This window comes from Acyrthosiphon pisum, chromosome X, assembly GCF_005508785.2.
Source record: "Acyrthosiphon pisum isolate AL4f chromosome X, pea_aphid_22Mar2018_4r6ur, whole genome shotgun sequence".
Lineage (NCBI taxonomy): Eukaryota > Metazoa > Arthropoda > Insecta > Hemiptera > Aphididae > Acyrthosiphon > Acyrthosiphon pisum.
This window is the reverse complement of record NC_042493.1, coordinates 109,705,603-109,729,163: the sequence shown is the minus strand read 5'-3', so window position 1 is coordinate 109,729,163 and position 23,561 is coordinate 109,705,603. Positions and strand designations below refer to the sequence as shown.

The 23,561-nt window shown below is 28.5% G+C and overlaps 1 protein-coding gene, 1 long non-coding RNA gene and 1 pseudogene across 3 annotated transcripts; 2 read left to right on the top strand and 1 right to left on the bottom strand.

The window, feature by feature from the left end:
- Positions 1 to 4,527: 4,527 nt before the first annotated feature.
- Positions 4,528 to 11,730, top strand: LOC100159977 (chromatin-remodeling complex ATPase chain Iswi-like; the record flags this gene model as incomplete). The annotated part of the gene is made up of 18 exons (XM_016809298.2): positions 4,528 to 4,706; positions 6,204 to 6,443; positions 6,523 to 6,664; positions 6,932 to 7,219; positions 7,280 to 7,348; positions 7,418 to 7,527; positions 7,605 to 7,770; positions 7,842 to 7,982; positions 8,130 to 8,324; positions 8,381 to 8,662; positions 9,354 to 9,466; positions 9,540 to 9,666; positions 9,782 to 9,895; positions 10,137 to 10,262; positions 10,320 to 10,419; positions 10,515 to 10,666; positions 10,737 to 10,897; positions 11,445 to 11,730. Coding segments are annotated over 18 exons (2,976 nt in total), but the record flags the coding sequence as incomplete, so codon positions are not given.
- A 983-nt stretch (positions 11,731 to 12,713) lies between these two features.
- LOC100570707 lies at positions 12,714 to 13,244 on the bottom strand (annotated as a pseudogene).
- A 3,440-nt stretch (positions 13,245 to 16,684) lies between these two features.
- LOC107885716 lies at positions 16,685 to 20,834 on the top strand. 2 transcript variants are annotated; one of them, XR_003840037.1, is made up of 7 exons: positions 16,685 to 17,140; positions 19,244 to 19,389; positions 19,460 to 19,713; positions 19,818 to 19,957; positions 20,058 to 20,200; positions 20,266 to 20,493; positions 20,560 to 20,834. It is a non-coding gene; the product is annotated as an uncharacterized LOC107885716 (long non-coding RNA). The 2 variants fall into 2 exon arrangements; XR_003840036.1 differs by having other exon boundaries at positions 20,550 to 20,834.
- Positions 20,835 to 23,561: the final 2,727 nt, after the last annotated feature.

Genomic DNA, 23,561 nt, shown 5'->3' with positions numbered 1-23,561 from the left:
TTGTAACAATATATCGGAAACCTTGCATTAAATTTTAACGTTTTTTACCCAACAAATACAATTTTATTGATATTTATAGAAAATAAAAAATTTGAAAACTGACAATGTCCGTAAATAGCTCAAAAAGAGTCAAATTATTTTCAAAATTTTATCGTGTATAGAAAATGCTAATATAAACATTCAGTGGAATTTTCAAGTATCTACAGTCATTCGTTTTTTAATTGCAACAAAATAAGAAAATCGTAACATGATAAATCCAGTGAATATCAAGTGTTGTAAAAATAGGAATTTCAAATGCTCATAAAAATTTAATTTGACTTGTAGACATTTTTTTTTTAAAAAAAGATGGACAAACTTATGAGGAATCTTGTATTACATTTTCAAATCTTAGATTTAAAAGGAAAATTTTTCATGAATTTCTAACTCAAAATAATTTGCAAATTTTCGTCAATTTTACGTATTTTGTCAATATTTGAACTTTCGATGCTTATAAAAAAAATTGTGACTATAGACTTTTAAATTTTTTAATCTGCCATTGAAACAATATACTAGGAGCCTTCTATTAAATTTTCAAGGTTTTTAACCAACAAATAAAATTTTATTGATATTTATAGAAAAAAAACTAATAAAAATGGAAACTGAATATGTCCGTAAAGAGCTCAAAATAAGTCAAAATATTTTCAAAATTGTATGGTGTATAGAAAATGAAAATATTAACATTCAGTAAAAATGTCATGTGCCTACGGTAATTTGTTTAAGAGTTGCACCAAAAACCAAAATCAATTTTCTCGAAAACAGATTTTGCGTTAAAATTCCTGTTTTTCCATAATTTTTATTTTGTTTTTCACGGCGCTTTTGAAAACTACTGGAAAATTTTTACTTTTGATCCCCCAAAGTACCAACTAGATTCACTTTCCTATTAGAAAAGAAACTGTTGAAGAAAATCCAAGCACTTTTACCGTCTTAAAAGGTGATGACAGACACAAAAAAAAATTTTAAAATTTTAAAAAAACACATCATTGTAAAATTAATACATTTATCTTTCTACTCAGAATCTAAAATGTAAATAATATAATTGTATGTTTTTTTTATTGGTCGTAAACTCTGCGAATTGTGTTTATTAAGAAATGAAATGTATGTATATACTCAGGAAAAGGACAGAAAAAAAGTAATTAAATACATTTTTTTGGACCCCCCCCCCCCCTTGCATAAATCCTGGTTGCGCCACTGCCAGTTACTGTTTTAAATAACAATTCTTCAGGTTGCAGTTTTGGTCCAATTGATGAAGAAAATGAACAAGATATTTCTGCATTTATAATGGACCATGATTATATTGGAAGTCACAGTTCATACTCTTTTAGTAATTTTTCAAAAGAATCATTGTTTATATTTCAGGATTTGTAGTTCATAAATTGACCAATGTACTGAAATGTGGTGTTTGCAAACATGTATTGTGTGCTGCTGAAAAAGAATGTTTTTTAAATTCGTTGATAACATTAAAAAATAAGGGAGGCATTCATGGTGGACTTATTTTTCCAAGCGAAGATGTCATAGATGTTTGTTTCATTACAGAAAACATTTTAAGAACATATGATTATACTTTTAAAGCTGTAAATAAATTACAAGTTCAAACAGATGTCCTTAAACATTTTGTATTTAATTCAAATATATTTAAATCATTAAAAAATCATAGTACTGAAACCAGAAGTCCATAAGCCGACCATACAACTATTTTAATAAAATCTATATCTTCTACTTATATAAATATAAAAATAAATTACAGTTCAAAAAAACACAATGAAACCCCTTCTGTTCGGATGTGGTTTAATAAACTTACTCTTTTTAAAGAGACAATAATTTAGTTTTTGTTTATTATTATTGTATAGTCTCTCCGCCCATTTATTTAATAACTTATAACTTGTGTATTGTGTATATAGTTTAATAAACTATATATTTTTAAATGACAATAATTGAATTTATAGTTTATTATTTACTATTACTGTTATTGTATTTTCAGGATTAAATGCTACACCACTGTGAAAATAACAGAATCAATCGCCTGTCTTGTAAAGTATTTGAGTAAAAGTATTATATGAAAAAGTTATACTAGGTACTGAAGTGCAATAAATTATTTATTATAGATTAATACATGTGTCAACTGTAAATACAAAATTCTGATAAAAAAAAATATAGCTGTTTTTCTTGATATTAAATAATAATAACTACTATGCCATATTTATAAAATTAGTAAATTTTAAAATACTAATGACCGCTTGGTGTGTGTGTTGTACATTAGGTACATTGTTGTCCAAGCTATAGTATTTGATGGTACTTACAGTTACAACATACACCAAGTACCAAAAGTGCTGAATTCTTATTCTAATTAATTTAAGTAAAACTAGAGTGCTGAAATAATAAATTAATTCAGTTTACTAATGATTAAGTTTATCTATAAGGTTAAGGTAAAAAGGTAAAACATAAAAAAAAAAGTATTTGAAAGTATATTTAAATACTTTTTAAAAGTATTCGTATTTACTTAAATACTTTTTTTTCCAAGTGTCCAAATACGTATTTTAAATACTTTTGAAAATAAGTATTTGTATCTGTACTTGAATACTTTTTAAAAGTATCTTTTACAAGACTGTCAATCGTACACCAAAAGAGCAAAACTATTATAAGCTATTATATATTATAACTAGGGCCCCGATTTTTATGCAAAAATTATTGCTAAATATGCACATATTTATACACTTAAAAATTCAAAAATATGTAAAAAAAAATGCAATGAAGTTACGAAATGTGATTTCATTTTATCGTACACTTTGTGACAACATAATTTCTTCCACTAGATAGGCAACACTGGCAAACTTACACCTTTTCCGCTTCCCTTTTTTTTTCGAACGGCAAGCAACGTGTGATGCCAACATCGCAAGGCAGCCATCAGAACATCCAATCCAGCAGCCAACTGAGGACCAAGCAGGAAATCGAGCAAGTCAATCACGCAGCAAAAGAAGCGTCGTGTGTGGTAGACTCGTGTCACGACTGTTACGACTTAACGAGTAATTGTTATGGTTTGCCGTTGGTGTGTAGCAGTGACTATTCTTTCTTTTTTTTGTCTCACGTCCATTTTCGCGGTTTAATTCCGTGGCGTGTACAAGTACTTTTTTATAAATAGGGTTGTTTGTTGTTACTTGTTGGTGGTTGTTCTGTTCTCAATAATCCGTATTGATATTTTTTAATAAATAATACATATCAGTTATATACCGAATAGGGTAAGTAATTTAATACCGTATACGAATTTGTTTTAACTATTTAAACGATCGTAATTCTAATGGTAAATTGGTGTGTAGTGTGATTGTAGCATTACACCGGTAACAAAGTGACTACCTACTAATTGAAATGGACAGCCCTGACATGGAAATTGATGATGATAACTACGAGCCGTCTAGAAACTCAAAATCACCTGCCAAAAAAGATAATTTGGATAAATCAATAACGGATAATACCGTTAGTATTAAACCATATTTTATTTGTACCTATAGATGCAATAATTGATTTCATGAGGTACAGCATTTTGCATAATGAAATGTCATATCATAAGAAACTATTTTATCTATATTATGTCTCACACATATAAATAACTAAACTTCTTAGGTATGTGCTTTTAACTTTTATTATTTTTTAATCAGAGTAAATTGATCTATTATCAAACTTCAAAACATAAGTATCGACTATGATATCTTATATAATCTCACTATGATTATTTTCTATATTTAAATTTTAAATTGAGTTGTATTTGAAATATATAAAATGTAATTATCTACAGTAGAAATTGTTATCAACGAGTTTTTCTTATTGTATGCAGTTATACACATTCATATATAAACAATAAAAGATAATGACTTGCTCATAGTAAACCGTATTAGATTTAAATATGTAGCAGATATCTTATTCTAACTAATAACTATCCTCTATGTATCCTCAATTGTGTATTTTAATTTTAAATGTAGATTTTTATGGACTTGGGCTAGGGCCTTGTGTTATGTTCGTTCTAACTGATGCTCGTTCTAGTGATTTCTAATGTATATATTAAGAAAGCAGAACATATAATTAGCATTTAATACTTTTGAACAACTGAGATAACTAATGTGTGTGTACCAATGTCTCTTTTTTGAAAACATATGAGAAAATGAAGTTAACTTTTTTAAATATTACAAATATTACAAATTTATTTAACATATTTTAGTTATAAAAATTACATCATTGCTAACTCAATATAAACTTTACTCTACTTTGCCCAAGTTCATGTTAGACCAATAGCTAGAAATTACATTCACTGATCTCATTGTAATATAAATGTAATTAACTTAAAATCGTTTTTTAGAATAATTCTGGATCTGAAGATGAAGCATCTCCATCCAAAGAAAAAGAAGGGAAAGTTTTTGGTCACAAAGTTGTAATGATAATTTTTTATTAATAAATAAATAAATTACAATTTTTATTAACAACATTTTATTCATTTTGTAGGAAACTGATCGAGGAAAGAGGTTTGATTATCTTCTCAAACAAACAGAAATCTTCACTCATTTTATGACAGCTAATCAAAAAAAAGATGGATCAAGCACTGCTAGTGCTACTGGAAACACACCAAAGAAAGCTAAGGGTAGACCTCGTAAACCTAAAGCTGAAACTGGAGGTTCTGCCGAGTAAGTATTTTTACTATATTTTTAATAGATTTTACTTAGAAAATGTTTTTGAAACCATGACAATTAAAAAAAAGCAGGTAAGTGGATGTCGCTCTGCTGTAAAATAGATTTCAAGTGGGTCATAAACAGCGTTAGAAATTAAAATCCCATTTTTAGCGTTTTTTGGTAATTTTCCGGTGGTTTTTCCCGTGGCATTAAATAACTATTAAGAAAATCGAAAAATGACCTCTCTAAAGTACCATCTTGATCCAATTTTCTAAAAAATAAGGTACTCTATATGTTGAAATCGAAACACTCCTTCTGGAAAAAATTTTGTATACAGGATATAAAAAGAATAAAAAAATAAACAACATTGTAAAAACAATAGCTTCCTCGCTCCGCTCAGAATCTAAAATATAATATATAATACTTTTAATTATTTTAACTAGATACCTATTTGTAAAGGTGACAAACCTGATAAGTATACAAAAAATAAATTGATTGGCAGTAACTAGTAGCGCATCCAGAATTGTTTTAATTAGACTTTAACCGCACATACTTATAATAATTTATGGTAGGAAAAAGTCATGGTTTTGTTGAGAAGACGTCAAACCCGCATGCGTTGTCTCCGTTACACACATATGATATAGACAAAATGTATTTATTCAGTCTGAGTAGAGCTTGTTCAGTTTTGGCGTAAGAATAAAAACACCTTTTACAAAAATTAAAGCTGACAATATTTCGGAGGGCAAGACTGATTTCTTAAAAAAAATAATGACATTTTTGCTATTTCTAAACGATATAATGAACGTTATATTGGGTATAATGGAAAAAACACAATGACTTGTCCTCAGAAATATTGTCACAATTCAATTGTCCAATGGGTATTTTTACTCTAGAACCAGCATTGAGCTATACTCAGACTGCGTAAACGCGTTTTGTCTATATTGTACATGTGTAAGACGGAGATAACACATGCAGGTGTGATGTCTTCTTAATATAAAGGTCTATAGACGAGAAAAAAGTTAACTAGTGCTGTTATAAGTTATCACAGTATAAATATTGTTATCATCCAATTAAAATGTAGTTAAAATAACTAATAATATAAAGACATGTTCTATGATATATTAATATTTATTTTATGTATATTATATAATATATTATTTGTAGTTGTATCAAAATATTTCTAGATACCTATAGCTTTTAAAAATTGTTCAAGTTCTATTTTATTTTCTCCAAAAAGGTAACATAAGGCATTTCATTGTGTTTTTACTTTTTATTGATAGTTTACCCATTTTATTTATGCTAATTTTGTGCAGTCTGCAGCTATTATATTCTCTATCATGGTTCAAGTTTCCAAAGGGTGGGATTATTTTGTATGACTATTAAATTACATGTAATAGTTGTTTTATGATAGTTAGACAATGTTTACATTTTAATGTACATTTGTTTTAAATATTTTATAGTTTTATGGACTTTTCTTTTTATATTAATAATATATTTTATGGTATCATATAGTCTTCGTCATCGCCAGACTGAACAAGAAGAAGATGAAGAGCTATTAAAGGAGTCATTGGCAGCAGATAAGTTTATCACACAGTTTGATGAATCTCCATATTATATACAAAATGGTGAATTACGTGATTACCAAGTACGTGGTTTGAATTGGATGATATCATTGTATGAAAACGGAATTAATGGTATTCTCGCTGATGAAATGGGTCTTGGTAAAACTTTACAAACAATATCACTTTTAGGGTAAGTGGATCACATTTGAGTCTGTATTTTAACTACATTTTTCAATTTTACAACTTTTATTTGTAATATATGTATCCAGATATATGAAGCATTACAGAAATATACCTGGACCTCACATGGTTATTGTTCCTAAATCAACATTACAAAATTGGGTTAATGAATTTAAGAAATGGTGTCCCACAATTCGAACAGTTTGCATGATTGGAGACAGAGACACGCGGGTGAGTTAATATCAATAACTTGTGATAGGCGTTAATGAATAGACAATACCATAAATATTCAAATATTGTCCATCTCAATTGTCTAATATTAAATAACAATCAAATAACTAAATTGAATTTTCTCAAGAATGTTTCTGACTGTCTGAAATAATTTTACATTACTTTTGATATAATAATTATGTTTTAATTTATGTAATTATAACCCAACAAACTTTAAAAAAAATTAGAACCTTAAATTTAATCTGTAGTGTACATATTATATTTTAGGTCAAATTTATACGTGAAACGTTTATTCCTGGGGACTGGGATGTTTGTATTACATCTTATGAAATGATTATTTGCGAAAGAGCTGTATTACGTAAGATTCAATGGAGATATTTAGTAATTGATGAAGCTCATAGAATAAAAAATGAAAAAAGTAAACTTTCTGAAATAATTAGGGAGTTTGAAACTACAAATCGACTATTGTTAACTGGTACACCATTGCAAAATAATTTGCATGAATTGTGGGCACTGTTGAACTTTTTACTGCCAGATGTATTCAATTCATCAGATGTAAGTTATACTTGATTGAAAATATTTTATTTAAACAATAATTTCACTTTTTATCAACAGGATTTTGATCAATGGTTCAATACAAACAATTGCTTCGGAGATAATGCCTTAATTGAGCGACTTCATGCTGTAAGTTTATTTTTATTACAACTATTTTATACTAATAATTTGTTTAAATGTGTTATAATGTTTGTGTAGGTATTAAGACCATTTCTTTTAAGAAGATTAAAAGCTGAAGTGGAAAAACGTCTAAAACCCAAAAAAGAAGTCAAAGTTTATGTTGGTCTTAGTAAATTACAAAGAGAATGGTAGATGTATAAAATATATATGGATATAATACTAAATCTGTGTTGAACAACTTGTATTAATGGTTTGTCTATTAAAGGTATACCAAAGTTTTAATGAAAGATATAGATGTAGTCAATGGTGCTGGTAAAGTAGAGAAAATGAGACTTCAAAATATTCTTATGCAGCTGCGAAAGTGCAGTAATCATCCATATCTTTTTGATGGTGTAGAACCAGGTCCTCCTTATACTACCGATGAACATATTGTATACATCATCTTATAACTAATCAAATAAAAAAAAAAAACTATTGATGATTAAACAATATGATGTTTTAGGTATTTAACTGTGGAAAAATGGTTGTATTTGATAAGCTATTAAAGGCTTTAAAAGAACAGGATTCTCGTGTACTAGTGTTTAGTCAAATGACACGTATGATGGATATTTTGGAGGATTACATGCACTGGAAAGGATATAATGTATGTATTAATTATAATTTACTCCATTAAGGTTAATTTGATTATTTGATTATTATTCTTCATTTTAAAATTATTGGATAAGTCATAAAATGTTTAATATTTAGTATTTAAATGAAATTTGTTCATATTTCTGAAAATTGTTTATAGTATTGTCGTTTGGATGGTCAAACCCCTCATGAAGATCGCCAACGTCAAATTAATGAGTACAACGAACCGAATAGTAAAAAGTTTGTTTTTATACTTTCTACGCGATCCGGTGGTTTAGGTATTAATTTAGCTACTGCAGATGTTGTTATTATATATGACTCTGATTGGAATCCTCAAATGGATTTACAAGCAATGGTTGGTATATTTATTCTTTTAAAACTAAACAAACAATTAATTATATTTTTTAATAGGACCGAGCTCATAGAATTGGACAAAAAAAACAAGTTAGAGTTTTTCGTCTTATTACTGAAAATACTGTTGAAGAAAAAATTGTTGAAAGAGCTGAAGTTAAACTTAGGTTAGATAAATTAGTTATTCAACAAGGCCGACTGATGGATAATCAGAAAAATACTCTGAATAAAGATGAAATGTTAAACATGATCAGACATGGTGCAAATCATGTTTTCCAATCTAAAGATTCTGAAATTACTGATGAAGATATTGATACTATTTTACGGAAAGGCGAAGAGAAGGTATAGATTTTACCATTTAAATTTAACAATTATTTTAGTATTATATGTTATGAACATATATTTTTGAAATTATGATGCATTTTTTAGAATTTTAAAGTTATTATAGGGATTTGATTTAATATAACTTATTGGTATTATTAATCGTATGGTATTATATGCGAGCGTTACAAACTAGATACAGGTATATATTTATATATAAATAATTCACAAAAAAAAAAAGAACAATATTGGACTTAAAATTAATGCTATTGGTAATTATTTTTCATTGTTGTCATCAGTTAAGGAGTGTAAAGTTGGATGTTAAGTGTCCTTCTTCATTTGATCGCGTTATCGGTTGCTTTTTGGTAACTTATTAGTAACTGTAGTATAAAGCAGTGTTTCTCAACCTTTTTACTGTGACGACCCCTTTTTTGAATTTCAATTTTTTAGCGAACCCCTGCATATATTTTTTTTAAATACTATTAATAATCAATATGAAAATTACTGTTCATTGTATACAACGTAAAATATAATACTATATATAAATATACAACATTTAATATTATAATTATTTTCAATCAACATAATGTATACCAAATATTTACAGATACATATAATACATACAATTTTAATTCATACATAACCCTAAATAATAAGTCGCAACCCCAGGTTGAGAAACACTGGTATAAAGTATGAATTTATGTTTATTTAGACGGAAGAAATGAAGCAAAAGTTAGAGTCTTTAGGAGAATCATCTTTGAAAAATTTTACATTAGATGCTCAAACAGAATCATCCTTGTACACGTTTGAAGGAGAAGACTATAGGTATATTATAATGATAATTTCATGACACAAGTGTTACATACATCTATGATTTAATTTGACTTATTATATGTAGAGAAAAACAGAAGTTAACTGGTATTAGAAATTGGATAGAACCACCTAAACGTGAACGCAAATCTAATTATGCTGTAGATGCTTACTTTCGCGAAGCACTCAGAACATCTGAACCCAAACAACCTAAGGTAATAATTAATAAATAATAACAATATCATATATTTATACATGAGTTATATAAGCTGATTTCATTTATGTATATAACTATATTAACTACAAAATGTGTATTTAAAAATGTTGTAGGCACCTCGACCACCCAAACAACCATTGGTTCAAGATTTCCAGTTTTTCCCTACTCGTTTATTTGATTTACTTGATCAAGAAATGTATTATTATAGACAAACTGTTGGATACAAAGTAAGTTAAGATTTATAATTATATTAAAGAGAAATGGGATTAACCTAATATCTCAAACATTGAATATATATATTAACATACAATAATCATTGTGTGTCTATTTTATTTTAGTTAGTAATGGCATATGTATAACATATAAGACTAGGTTAATTATGAACTGAAACCAAATACAATATTTGGATTGATTTTTCAAACTTAAATACTATAGTTAAATTAATTAAAAAATGTTTGATTTAAACAGGTACCAACAAATTCAGAATTAGGTGCTGATGCAACTAAAATACAGAAAGAAGAACAAAAAAAAATTGATGAATCTCAACCACTTACTGAAGAAGAACAAGCAGAAAAAGAAATTTTATTAACAAAAGTAAATAATATTCTGTTATTAATGTTTATATAATTTTGACTAACTTTCTTGTTTTAGAGTTTTACAAATTGGAATAAACGTGATTTTAATCAATTTATTAAAGCTAATGAAAAATATGGCAGAGATGATATTGATAACATATCAAAAGAAGTAGAAGGTATTTATGAGTTAATTGTTCAAATTCTAATGATGCTGATTCTTCAGTGATCCTGTAACTAAAAAAAAAATATGTACATATTTTTTAATTTTTAGGTAAAACTGCGGAAGAAGTAAGAGAATACAGTGCAGTATTTTGGGAAAGATGTAATGAGTTCCAAGATATTGATAGAATTATGGGACAAATCGAAAGGGGAGAATCCAAAATACAACGCCGAGCTAGTATTAAAAGAGCTTTGGATGCTAAAGTAATGTATTTTTATATATTCATTCAAAAGATTTGTATAATATATTTTTTGATGTGTAATGTTTAAATAGATGACAATGTATAAGGCCCCATTTCATCAATTGCGCATTTCATATGGCGCAAACAAGGGCAAGAATTATACTGAAGAAGAAGATAGATTTTTAGTTTGCATGCTCCACAAACTTGGATTTGATAAAGAAAATGTGTATGAAGAATTAAGGGCGGCTATAAGGTAAAGTTAGGGATATAGAAAATAAGAGAAGTTACAATACTCCTTTTCAAAAGAGTATAATATACTCTTATATATTATACCGCTTTTGCCCATGTCGAATGATTTGATTGGTGCGTCGAGAACCACGTGATCATGCTAACAATGAGAAATTGGTGGGGAATGCTCGCACATAAATTGGTTGCCGACCAGTATAGTACCACTAATGTTGTCAATATTGTCAAATAATAAATATTATCAGTAGCATGTCAGAAAATATATAAATTCAAAAACATTATTTAGCGTTCTTGATGATTCTTTACTTTAATATTAAGATTATTTTTCCCCATTTCTTAAAAAAGTCTTTCAACATGGAATTTCAGTTAAATTATTAATAAATATTCAATATCATGACAAAACCTTAACTATCATGGTCTATAATCATTCATATTTATGTTATATTTGTATGTTTTAATAAGCTATTTTTAAGAAATATTGTTAGTAAAGAAAATTTAACATTAAAGAAGAATTATATACATCTTGGGTTATTAATATTTGATATCTGTTTTAGGTGTGCTCCTCAATTTAGATTTGATTGGTTTATGAAAAGCCGTACTGCAAATGATTTGCAACGGCGATGTAATACTTTAATTACTCTAATAGAGAGAGAAAATCAAGAATTAGAAGAAAAAGAAAGGGAACAGAAAAAACTGCTTAAAAAGAATTTGAAGCCAGCGCCAGCACCTGCCCCGGTTAAAAAAAAAGCTGACAAGGTTGATAAAGCTGATACTGGAAATCTCAAATCACCAGTTCCAAAAAAAAGAAAAAGTAAATATATTTAAAAGACCTTCATGTTTTTTTAGGTTAGACATGATGATTGTATTTTTCTTTTATAAACATTTTGTATGCATTTTTCATAATATGTTTTAAAATTTAAAAACAATTCAACCATATTATTTTGTGAAAAATAAGGAAACATAAATTTTTTTGTAATATAATTGGTATTCTTATTCTATATTTATTTTCATCACTTTTATATAAATATTATTTTAAAATTATAAATGTATACTTTTTATAACATTGTGCTGGTTTTCACTTGAACAAGTATTTATTATTAGAACAATTTCACTTTATTTTAATTATGGTAGCTGTAATATAATATTATACTAAATTACTTCATAATAAACACTAATCATTATTATAAATTTAATATTTCACAAATATATTACAATAATGTAGTTTAGCATATTACCTTATACAGATTACATATCTCAATTCTTGGATTGTGAGTTTTTTATATTTATTTATATTTTTTTTGAAATTAACCAAATTCTTTTTTTGGTGGGTTGTGGGTAAATGTTTCAATCCCCCCAAAAATATGACTAAATTACGCCACTGGTTTACAGTATGTTTTATTTGAAAATAAAATGTAAAATATATTTGGCAGGTTTATATGAAATATTTTTATTAGTTCTTCCAAATTAACATTTATTGTACTTAAGAAAGTAGAAAATGTATAATTGTATTTTCTATGAATTTTTTTTGTGTAATTATCAGTCGTATTCAGAAAAAACAACTAATATACTTTTAGCTTTGAATAAATTTTTTTATTGTACCTAAAATTCACTCTTTGATAGGAATAATTTGATTTGATATATATAATGTACAACTATTGAGAAATATATCTAAATACTGGATGGAATAAAAATAAAATATTATACATTTGAATGTTTTGATATCTGTTTATTTCAAATGTATATAACATTTACATTAATTTAATATATCATTATGGGTGGCATAATCATAATCAATGTATTTTTGAATTGATTATTTAACATGAATTGTTAATATTGAATAGGATGAAAAATGAATGTTGAATTTTTATTAAACAGTTTAGATCAATTGAACAGTACCCTTTTTCACAAATTCAGCAACTGAACTATAAGGCATCAAATGCTGAGAACCATCTTCTAATACAATTTCTTCTTCCTGGCCTTTCAGTGTATTTTTTATAATAACACTATTTATGTGATTGTTATATTTTAAAAAAACAAAACTATTTAAATTGGGCTCGATAATTTTTTTATTTCTATCCAATTTGTTGTACCTATACATGAGGCATATGCCAGAGTATGGTGTCAAAATGATTGTCGGCATTCAGAGCAAATTCTTTAGCAAATTTAAGCTCCGCAGGTGATAAATACGCATCCTCTTCAGAACGAGTGGCTTCTTTTTCAAGCACACTCACACAAAAACTTTTTATTTTCTTCAACCTAGTTCGCAAGTAGCTAGTTATAACAAATTTAATACGTTCTAGTTCAAGTTTGTGCAAGTCCACTTTTGGATCAGTTTTAGATAATTTGTCCAAATTTATGAATTATGTTAAACGATTTTACCTCTTAGATGCGATTTACTAGTCGTGCGCGCAGAGTTGTACCAATGTTGCCGTAAATTAATAAAATTTATTTTACTTCTTTATCCCAGACAAGTGGTTTGGATTATGTTTTGAGAACATTGTTTACAATCACTAGTAGTTGTGAAATGATTACCACAGATACTATGACTGATAGAAATTAGGATAATCATTTAATTCGAAGATTTTTAGCCATTATTTCCTTCTATTTCATTGATTTTTTGGAAATCTATACGTGTGAACAAATTAGCAAATCAGACTGACTTCATATTATTAAGAAATATAATCACTACAACTAGAAAATAATACTTACAAATGAAAATGTACGTAATGTGGCGAGGCGATGCTTTGGATGTTTTACTAAAAACAATACACTTATCCATGGTGATTTTATATTAAAATGTATGGATAGAAATCTGTACGACCGTTCTGAGTAGTCTGTATTTTTTGTTCAAATTTCAAATAATCGCGATTCGCGAGCGAGTCAAATTTAAAGTCGGCAAACGAAAAAATAATAATATTATGTTGTTATTTATTTGATAACAGTTATTACTATTTCGTGGTACATGGTGATAAGACAGAATCGCGAGCATTAAATTTTTGAAACTTCGAGAACGACGCAGCTCCACGATTTAAGACGTAACACGGGCATTTTCAGTGGCGGATTTAATGGTCGTTTAGTCGGCAAATGCCAACGGGGCCCCCTCCTAAATTGTGTACTGAGGCCCACCTAAATTATAGTTGGTTTTTTTTTTTAAATTTTTACAAAAAAAAATGTATATTGCAAACTGTAATCTAATTTACCAATGTTTTAATAAAAAAAATTATTTAAATATATAGGAATACTTTAAAAGTAGAAAATATTATAATCAAGTAAAGTAGAAAAGATCGAAGTAAGTACTTATAGGTATACCTACGTAAATCTAAGTTGGGTATTCTACATTTTACTCACTACGCCATTGATCACTAATAAGATTATTTATAATTATAAGCTAATGTATAATATAATTCACGATTGCATGAAAATAAAACAATAATTGTGTAAGTTTAATAACAATCTTTGTATTACTTAATCAGCGACGTAAATTATGATTTATTGGAAACCGATTTCGCGATAAATTTGTACAACGTAGGTACCTATATGAATAATTGCCTCCAAACCACCATTTCACTCGCCAACCTAGCCGACCGGTCCGTACCCACACATTAACACAAACATGCACATACATCATTATTGTTTTTGTGAATTATAATATAAAATGGTAATTTTATCATTGACTTTTGTGGATATAGCAGGTCTTAAAGTCATGTGTAGTACAAAAATTGAAGTGTGTAGTACAAAATTTAAAAGTGTGTAACTCAAATTAAACCTTTATAATATTGTTTTATGGCTTCACTTTTTTTTTTATATTTGAATTGGTTTTCTGTCAAGCTACATTTTAATTATTATCTACATTACATTAAAACATTTTTTTTTTTTTAATTAGAAGATTAATTGTTACCATAAAATTGAATATTGGTTGATATTATTTCTCGCAAATGAGGCGATCGGTTTTGTGAAATGGGGGTAAGTATGTTACTGATAAATTTTGTAGGAAGCCCCTCTTATTGATTTACCGACTTTCTTTGAACTCTTAAATCTGCCACTGGGCATTTTATTGTCTCCGTCTAATATAGAAAATTTACGATGAGCAGATCACATTAAGCATCGTTAGTTTAAAAATTACAGCGAATCGAACTATATTGAAAGCATTAGCAAATGTGCGCTCTGCGTAATACATTTTTATTATTTGGGTCGGTGTACGTGATAAGCAGTCGACATAATGCTTAGCTTTTCATCTTTTCCGGTGGGAAAGTGAATCTAGGAGGTGCATAGGGGATGTCGAAATGAACAGTACCTACCCAGTGTCCAAAAGGGCCTGGGAAAACAAAAAATAATTTAGGTAAACGTGAATTTTTACCTAAAATAGGTTTTGGTTTTTCGTGTAAGTGGTGTTACTCTAAAATAAATTACTGTAGATACATGCAATTTTCACTGATTGTTTATATTAGAATTTAAAACTATAAAATGTACAACATTTTTAGATCCGTGTCGAGGTATTCATACGCATATGAAATTGTCGACTATTTTGGTTTTTTCATAATTTATATCGATAAAAAAATATCTTAAATACCTAAGTCAATAAAATGAAAAAAGTTGGTTAATTTTCGTATTATGCAGCCTAAAAGACTCACAGTTCAAAATCGTTATTGTCTTGAAACAAATTCTGCGGTCACTATTAGCATAATATCATACCATCAACCACGATAAATATGTAACATCATACGAATCTGCCCTCTAATCATATTAAAATAGATCGAGTTGATAAACACAAAAAAATTTAGTTAAAAAGTTTAAGTTGATTAGTTTTAAGTCCATAGACACGAAAATCAAAATTTTTAATTGTTTTATATGGCTACAGTTAAATTTTATATTATATTATGTTTTATTTTTGTCTTACATAGTATGTACAAATAACTGCTGCAGCCTGCAGGTATAACAACAATTTACAACACATTACTAGGTACATCAGTCATATGATTCTAAATTTTAAAATACATATAAAATATCGATACGACAAATACGAAAAGCATGATGGTATAGTTCATAATGATTTTAAATAGGCAGCTACTTTTCTTATTTATTATAAAATTTTCTTAAATGGAAAAACAATTTTATTCACAAACAAAGCATGATGATTTTAAATAAGCACCTACTTTTGCAGCTATTTATTATAAAATTTAAAAATAAAGTTTTCTCAAATTAGTCATCGAAAAAATAATTTTATTCACAAAAATAACTCCACCGCGGTGTGTATGTATAGTTTTATTTGGTTAAATAAAGTAACTAATTTTATCACTTTCTGATGGGTGGTGGGGGGAAACATAGGTAAAATAAGTATGTACACAAATTAAAGGAAATAGGCACCTATCAGAATAGAGCTAGTTTAAAAGTCTTCCTCAATTATGTCCATTGTCGATAGTCGAAGAATTTTAATTACTCTATGCGCCGTACGGCACGGGCTATGCGAGTGGCCCGTCCGGCGATTGAGTTTTGGCCCACGCTGAAACACGAGACCGCGATGTGGGCCTCGTCCACTAGTCGTTTTCACACCACCCCACCGCGAACGCCGTTCACGACAAACGTCCGACGGGCGGCGAACACCCGCCCGACGACCGAACCGTTCACGTCCAATCACAAACCGGTTACCGATTCGTGCGTATTTTACAATCTACGGTGGCCAGACATCGTCCCGCTTGTATCTCCCCAACCCCACCGCCCTTCGTCCGACACGTCTGATATTATATTTTCAAACGATGCGACAACAACAACAACAACAACAACGACGATAATAATAATAATATTTTATTCGTCGATATCGCCATAGAACAATATATCGCCGCCGCGTCCCCGATAACAGCGTAGATTACACTCGTGACTCTTCAAATATTGTCGTTGCCCTGTACGCGCGCCTAAACTCGCTGACAAACGCAAACACACAGACGACCGATCGAAGATAATATTGTTATGATATTGTTCTGCAATATTACACAGTGTGTATTACAAAGTTTTCTTTGTCCATGGTGAAGACTGAAGACCGTAGAACGGGAAAAATCCAGGCGAGGGCGTGACGCGAACTTTTGTTCTACACACATGGCACGCGTTTTCTGTTAATTATTATATTGTTGTTAATTTCTACCTATTTTTAGATATCGAAATATTGTTATTGGTCACCCGACGCTCTCTGTCACTGTTTCCAGTCGCCTAATACGAACACCACCGAGTCTGCCGCATAGGTTCCGCGCACGACAAGGTAAGAATGTTGACAAAATCACCGACATTTGAAAATTATTTTGAGCCGAGCTGCGGTTTCCGTGCAGCGTCCAACAGTGGAACAGCACGGCCGCATCACGCTATGTCGAGTAAGGGCGAATTATATTCAGACCAGCCACCAGCATGGCGAAAATCAACCTGTTTTGTTTTGCACGTAGGACATAGCGTTAGATGCCTACCTAGGTATGTCCTGGACCGGTAGTGACGTTGTATGCCGACCTATGTCCCGGACCGGTAGTGACGTTGTGTGCCGCGTCCAGACGCTGCAGTGAAAACGTAGGTAGGTACCTTTACAAATTCAGGTGCACGTGTCGTATACTAATTTTTTCAAAAACAGCTCTATTCGGTTGAAAATTGTATTTCGTTACATTACCGCACTCTTATTCTCTTATTTTTTTTTACTTTAAGACTAATCTAGTTAACCGTTCTACTGTAAACCATGCAGGTGGAGTGACACAGTCAGTATTTGGTTGTCGGACTTGGTTTCAAAGTTATTGCCATTGTAAGTTTGACGTCAACGGTATTCGCACCTGGTGGAAATTGTACTATCGCAATATCGCTCAAATCACTCTTACCTTTGAACAAAATATTGTTGCGCAATGGAAACGATAAAAAATTATTGTAGTATAGGTTTTGAACATACTAGGTAGTTCATTAGTTTATAAATCGGAATATATGAATGACTGTATGACTGATATGAGGTGCTCGTCTGTACCGCGGTATTCTGTTTCACCTCATTTAATTTGAGTTTCGCACACGGTAGAAGCACAGAATAATGGTACTACCTATCTATAAAGGTCAAAAGTTTCAAAACATTTGTGATTTAATCTAATATAGGTAGAATCATAAAAATAATATTAGAATCACCTAACCTATATTGTATTATTTTATTTTTATTATTTATTGATCACATTAATTTAGAATCAAAGCGTTTGCTAACTTAGGTATATAACTTTACGTAAATGTTGTTGGGCTCTGAAGATTACATTAAACCACACTTTCTGATCACAAACACAACTTAATTATCTATATCAATCGGTAATTTTTTATTAAAATAATGATTATTTTCAGAGATCTGGTGAAAAGAGAAGATTTTCTATCCTTATCTTCTGATGATTTTTTGAAACTTTAATTTCCTGTAATGACCTTGCTGTTCCATTCGAAGAAAAAATAAGCAAACTATAATATTGATAATTTGTATTTTAATATTTTAAATAGAAAATCAACTTAAAAAAGTTGGGCAAGTGAGTATCGCTCTGCTCTACAGTAGGTGTCTAGAGGGATTGCTATAACAGTTGTGTTATATTATTAGAATTCAATGATCTAAAATTTTATATTCTTGTATACAAAATAAGATTGTGAACAAATACGGTTTAATAATACATATTACCAAGTATATTTTATGATATTGTTATTTAAGTTATCTATTTTAAAGTAGCACAAATACAAAAAATATGTTTTTAATTTTAAAGAATGTTCAGTTTTAATAATAATGGTATAGGTTTAACGTTTCTACTCACATTATTTAATGAGTTGTAAGGAATTTAAAAAGAAGCGTAACATCATTGGGCCAGGCTCGTGGTTGGTTATTGCATATCTTATATGTGTAAATGTTACTTGCTTCGCACAATAATTTATGTACCTTTACAGGATGTTTTCATTTTTGTAGTATGTATATCGTATTATCGTTTATGGTGTGTTTTAATACACAGAAAACGTTAGTGGTACCAGAATTTTTTTATAGAGTTGTATTCTTGAAATATTTAAAATGTGTATTAAAATAAAGCAATGCGCTACGTTGTTGTTACTACAGTCTACAATGTCTGTATGTAAAAAATATCTCTTTTAGAATTTTTAATATTAAAAAAAAACCAAATGTTATATTGAAATTCTGGTAATATATAGAAATTCTATTTTTCTTGTGTACCTTTTAAATTATAATTTTATTGTTTTTACCAATTACCATAAACTATATAGCCACAGAGATATAATATTTATAATTCACACAATTAGCACAATAAATTAGTACAAAAATCTTTAAATTAATGTATTTTGATTTAGTTTTAAATACTTGTTATTTTAGGTATATAAATTTCATGGGTAAATCATGAATTGTATCAGAGAAAAGATGTTTGCCAGAACTAGTGAAACATGTACGTTTGCCATTATTAAAGCTTGATATATTATTTGATATATCTAAAGAACCTCTTCTAAAAAATACTCCTAAATGTATGTTATTTTCATAAATATGCTAACGTTATGAATTTATGTATTTAATTAATTATTATTATGTTTTTAGGTAAAGGTTATGTATTTTATGCATTACAAATTATTCTACTAAAATCAGGTCAATATATTTCCATTCCAATGTATTTGGATAAAATTAGGTGTAAATCTAGACAGTTTGGTGATTCATAAAAAGTATAATACCATTTTAATTAATTTATTTTCACAATTATTTAGTCCATTTCATTCTATTATGGTATTCTAATGATCAGTCGGTCTAATACATCGCCAATGTGTTGTACAGATTATGCTATCAATTACAGAATGGTATGGCCCAGCAAACAAACTACGAAAAAATGCACCAGGCATAAATGATTTTCATCAGACAGCTGGTTTAGGTGTAATAAAGGATGAATTTGTGTTTGTTGCAGGAGGTGTACATAAATCAAGTTCAAAATCTATGTGTATGCTTGATGTATCTTCTCAGTCATCCTCTTGGTTACTAATTGTCGGCATTTTAGTTAGTTGAACACGATTAGGAGTTGGTGTACTGGATGATTGTATATATACAGTAAGTTAAACCATAGACTCATAATATATTATTAGTCTTTGAGTTAAATCAATATTTTACTTATTTTATATTATAGATATTTTTTATTTTGTAATTCTAGGTTGATGGCAAGAATGGTACTAATAATTTTAAAGACTGCCGAAGTTTTTGATGTCAGTATTCAAAAATAGCGATTGGGTGTCTTGTATGACAACTGAGAGATATAATTTGGGTTTTGGTATACTCAATAATCGTTTATATGCGGTGAATAATTATATTATTTCTTTGTTTCTAATTTTTAATACATTTCATTTCATTAAATTGTGTAGGTTGGCGGTGGTAATAGAATAGTTTTGAAAACTGTGGAATATTATGACACTTTGCACATGCACACCAGCTGCAAAAATATCTGTATGTCGTGAAGGTGTTAATGTAGGAATCTTGGAGGGTCTTATGTATGCTATTGGTGGCTATGATGGGAGAGTATCTTAAAAGTTTTTGTAGACCAAGTGATGGAGTTTGGTCTTCTATTCCTGAGTTATGCCGACTTTGTCCTGGTAACTATAACATTTATAGCATATCCTTGTAAAATTATATTTAATTTAAATAACAGTTTTATATAGGAATAGTGGCATTCAATGGTTTATTATATGTTATTGGTGAAGAAACTAAAAAATCTATTGCCAATACCGTAGAAATTACCCAATTACCAAACTTGGACCATGGAGTCATTGTCATTTTCAAGACATGGACTACGAATTTATAGTTGAGTAGTCGTTAATAAACCACCAAATTATAACTAATTAAGCTTATATGACAATCTTATTGTTGGTAGTAATATGAACATCTTATTAATTATAAATAGTTTATGATAAAACGTGTATTGTTCTATACATTTTTGTTTTTGTTTCAATATTTAATAAAAATGTTATTTTTTAATTTAATTTGATTTACAAACTAAATAACTGAGATATAAAGTAAATTATATTGTAGTATTTCAATTTATTTCCGGTAAACTTTTTTTTTTTGTTAAAAGTAGAAAAACATAAATAGTTGAATCTAAAATTACATTTTCAAACTCAAAAATATGTTGGAGAGTTTTGTCATAATATTTTACTTTAGAACCTCATAGAAAAATGCCCATGATTACAACATTTAGTGAGTTAATAGTTTACATAGTTGTTTGAAATAATATAAATTTATTATATTAATTACACTGTTGTTGTAAATGTTTGTATTTTTTTTTTTTTTTTTATAAGATTTTATTACAGTGTTCAATAGGCTATGAAGAATTGAAATAAGTTAAGTAAAATCATCAGTCGGACACTCTGTAATTTATTGTCTATCTTATACATGTAAAAGTTGCTCTCTTCACACAATACTTTACTTAACTGTAAAGTACATTTTTGGATGTTTGTTGTAAGGGTGATGTTTTTTACCTTTTATGCGAAGACTGGTAGAACCAGAATTTGTCTTAAGTGTTCCGCTTTTTTGTAATATTTAAAATTGTATAAAAGATATTTTTTTACGTATGTCAGCAGTAAATTATTGTGACACAACATGCGTGATACAATTGGCTATTTTCTCTTGTAGTATTTTTAATATTTATTAAAAACTATATAAACCATCATATATGGTATAAAGTTATTTTTGTATACTATCAAATAAACTTACAATACTTATTATTTATGATTTTTACTATAGATGTGTATTTTTAACTATTTTTTTTTTTACAAATTCGACTGTTAATGTAGATTTTAATATTTTTGCTGTGTTGCATAAACAATTTAATACATTAATGATTCTCTACAATTTAATGGACCAATCGTGGGCCAATAGATCTTGTTTAAGGGACTATCAGTTCATTATTGATTCATTAAATGTTTTGTGTGACCTGGTAATAATCTATAATTCTTAAATTTAAAGGGGAGATTATTATCTAAGGCATCTCATAGGTTTTTTTTGTACACAGGTATATTAATTAAAAAATATTTTTACGGTATAATCGTCAAACGTTGATGGTCAACTTTAATTTCATAAATATCTGTGTTTTAACGAACCTACATTATTTTATATATACAGTAGAAACCGTTTACAATGACGTTCAAGGGACCAAAGAAAATAGGTCATAATAACCGGTTGTCATTATAACCAAAATGACTAAAATCAAATTGTTAACTTCAATACATATTATTATTATTATTTATTTATGTAATGTATAATATAAAAAAAAAGTAAAGATAAAAACATTTAATTATGTTCATATTATTTAAATTAATTAATTCAATTATTATTTTTATAAAATCTGTTATTTCATTTTGAAATTCTTGTTCGATTTTGTCTCAAGCTTTCCATATGTTTGGAATCGTATAGAGTGACCTACCCCAAATTCATTAGTTAAGTGGGAATTTTTTTCACCTTTTTTTAAACGAAACATGCCATTTGCTTTTTCTTCAATTGTGGATATTGCTTTCGTTTGCACATTTTACAATTTAAAAATATTTAACACGAGAACACAATACGCATTTAATCTCACGACGATCACCGTTACCCTGATAAAATAAAATAAAATAAAACTGACGACAAAACAAAGATGAAATTATCGGTATCATCGGTTGTAATAGTAGCTTCAATAAAGTAAAGTCATTATAGATAAAATATTTTTCCAATATAACCAAAAATAACCGTCATAACATCCGTATAGTCATTATATAGTAGACGTCATAAAAACCGATACAAATTAGTACATACAATATAGGAGTTTTGCAGGGACCTTTAATCTGAGGTCATTACACCCAATAGGTATGTCACTACAACCGGTGTCATTCTAAACGGTTTCTACTGTATATACTTTTAATAGTATAACAGTTAACAGTACAATTTAAGCGTTGAAGTTTAAACTTTTTTCTGATGTCAGATATATTATATAAATAATAATAAATATTATCTATGTAGTACAATCTATTTGTACTAATGATATTTCTCAAGAAAATTGATTTATTATATTTCGTCTAGGTTTTACCAATTTTAAACGCATTATATTTAAAAACAATTAGTCAATTCATTTCAAATAATGAGTTCCTCGAAAGAAGATGCAAAATACGAAGACGTTATCCTCGTAATTTTACCTACTATTGACGTTATTGTCTTTCTTAGTTACGTGATATACGTCAGTCGTATTTATTGTTCCTATATCTGTTACGATCGTCATTTGATTATTATTTTTAATAATTTAAAATGTCAAAAAAATAATTAATTGGTTCAATGAATAGAAAATTAAATAATAGACGAGATGAAGAAACAAAAAAACTACGCATTAGTTTAGATAAATTTACGTTTAGAACTAGTTTAACTACTAGGTATACCTATAGCACACAATCGAAATGTTTGTGAAAGCTGATTAGCTGAAATCAAATTTGACTTAAAACATTAAACTTAAAAACATTTACTTTGATATATTATTACTATATTAATGTAATAATCAAAAAAGGTGGGTAAGTGGATGTCGCTCTGCTGTACAGTAGGTTAGAAGTGGGTCACTGTATAATGGACAGTATTAAATTTGAATTCAATGATATAATATCACTGTATAAGAAAAACGATTCTGAGCGGAGACGGTATATCA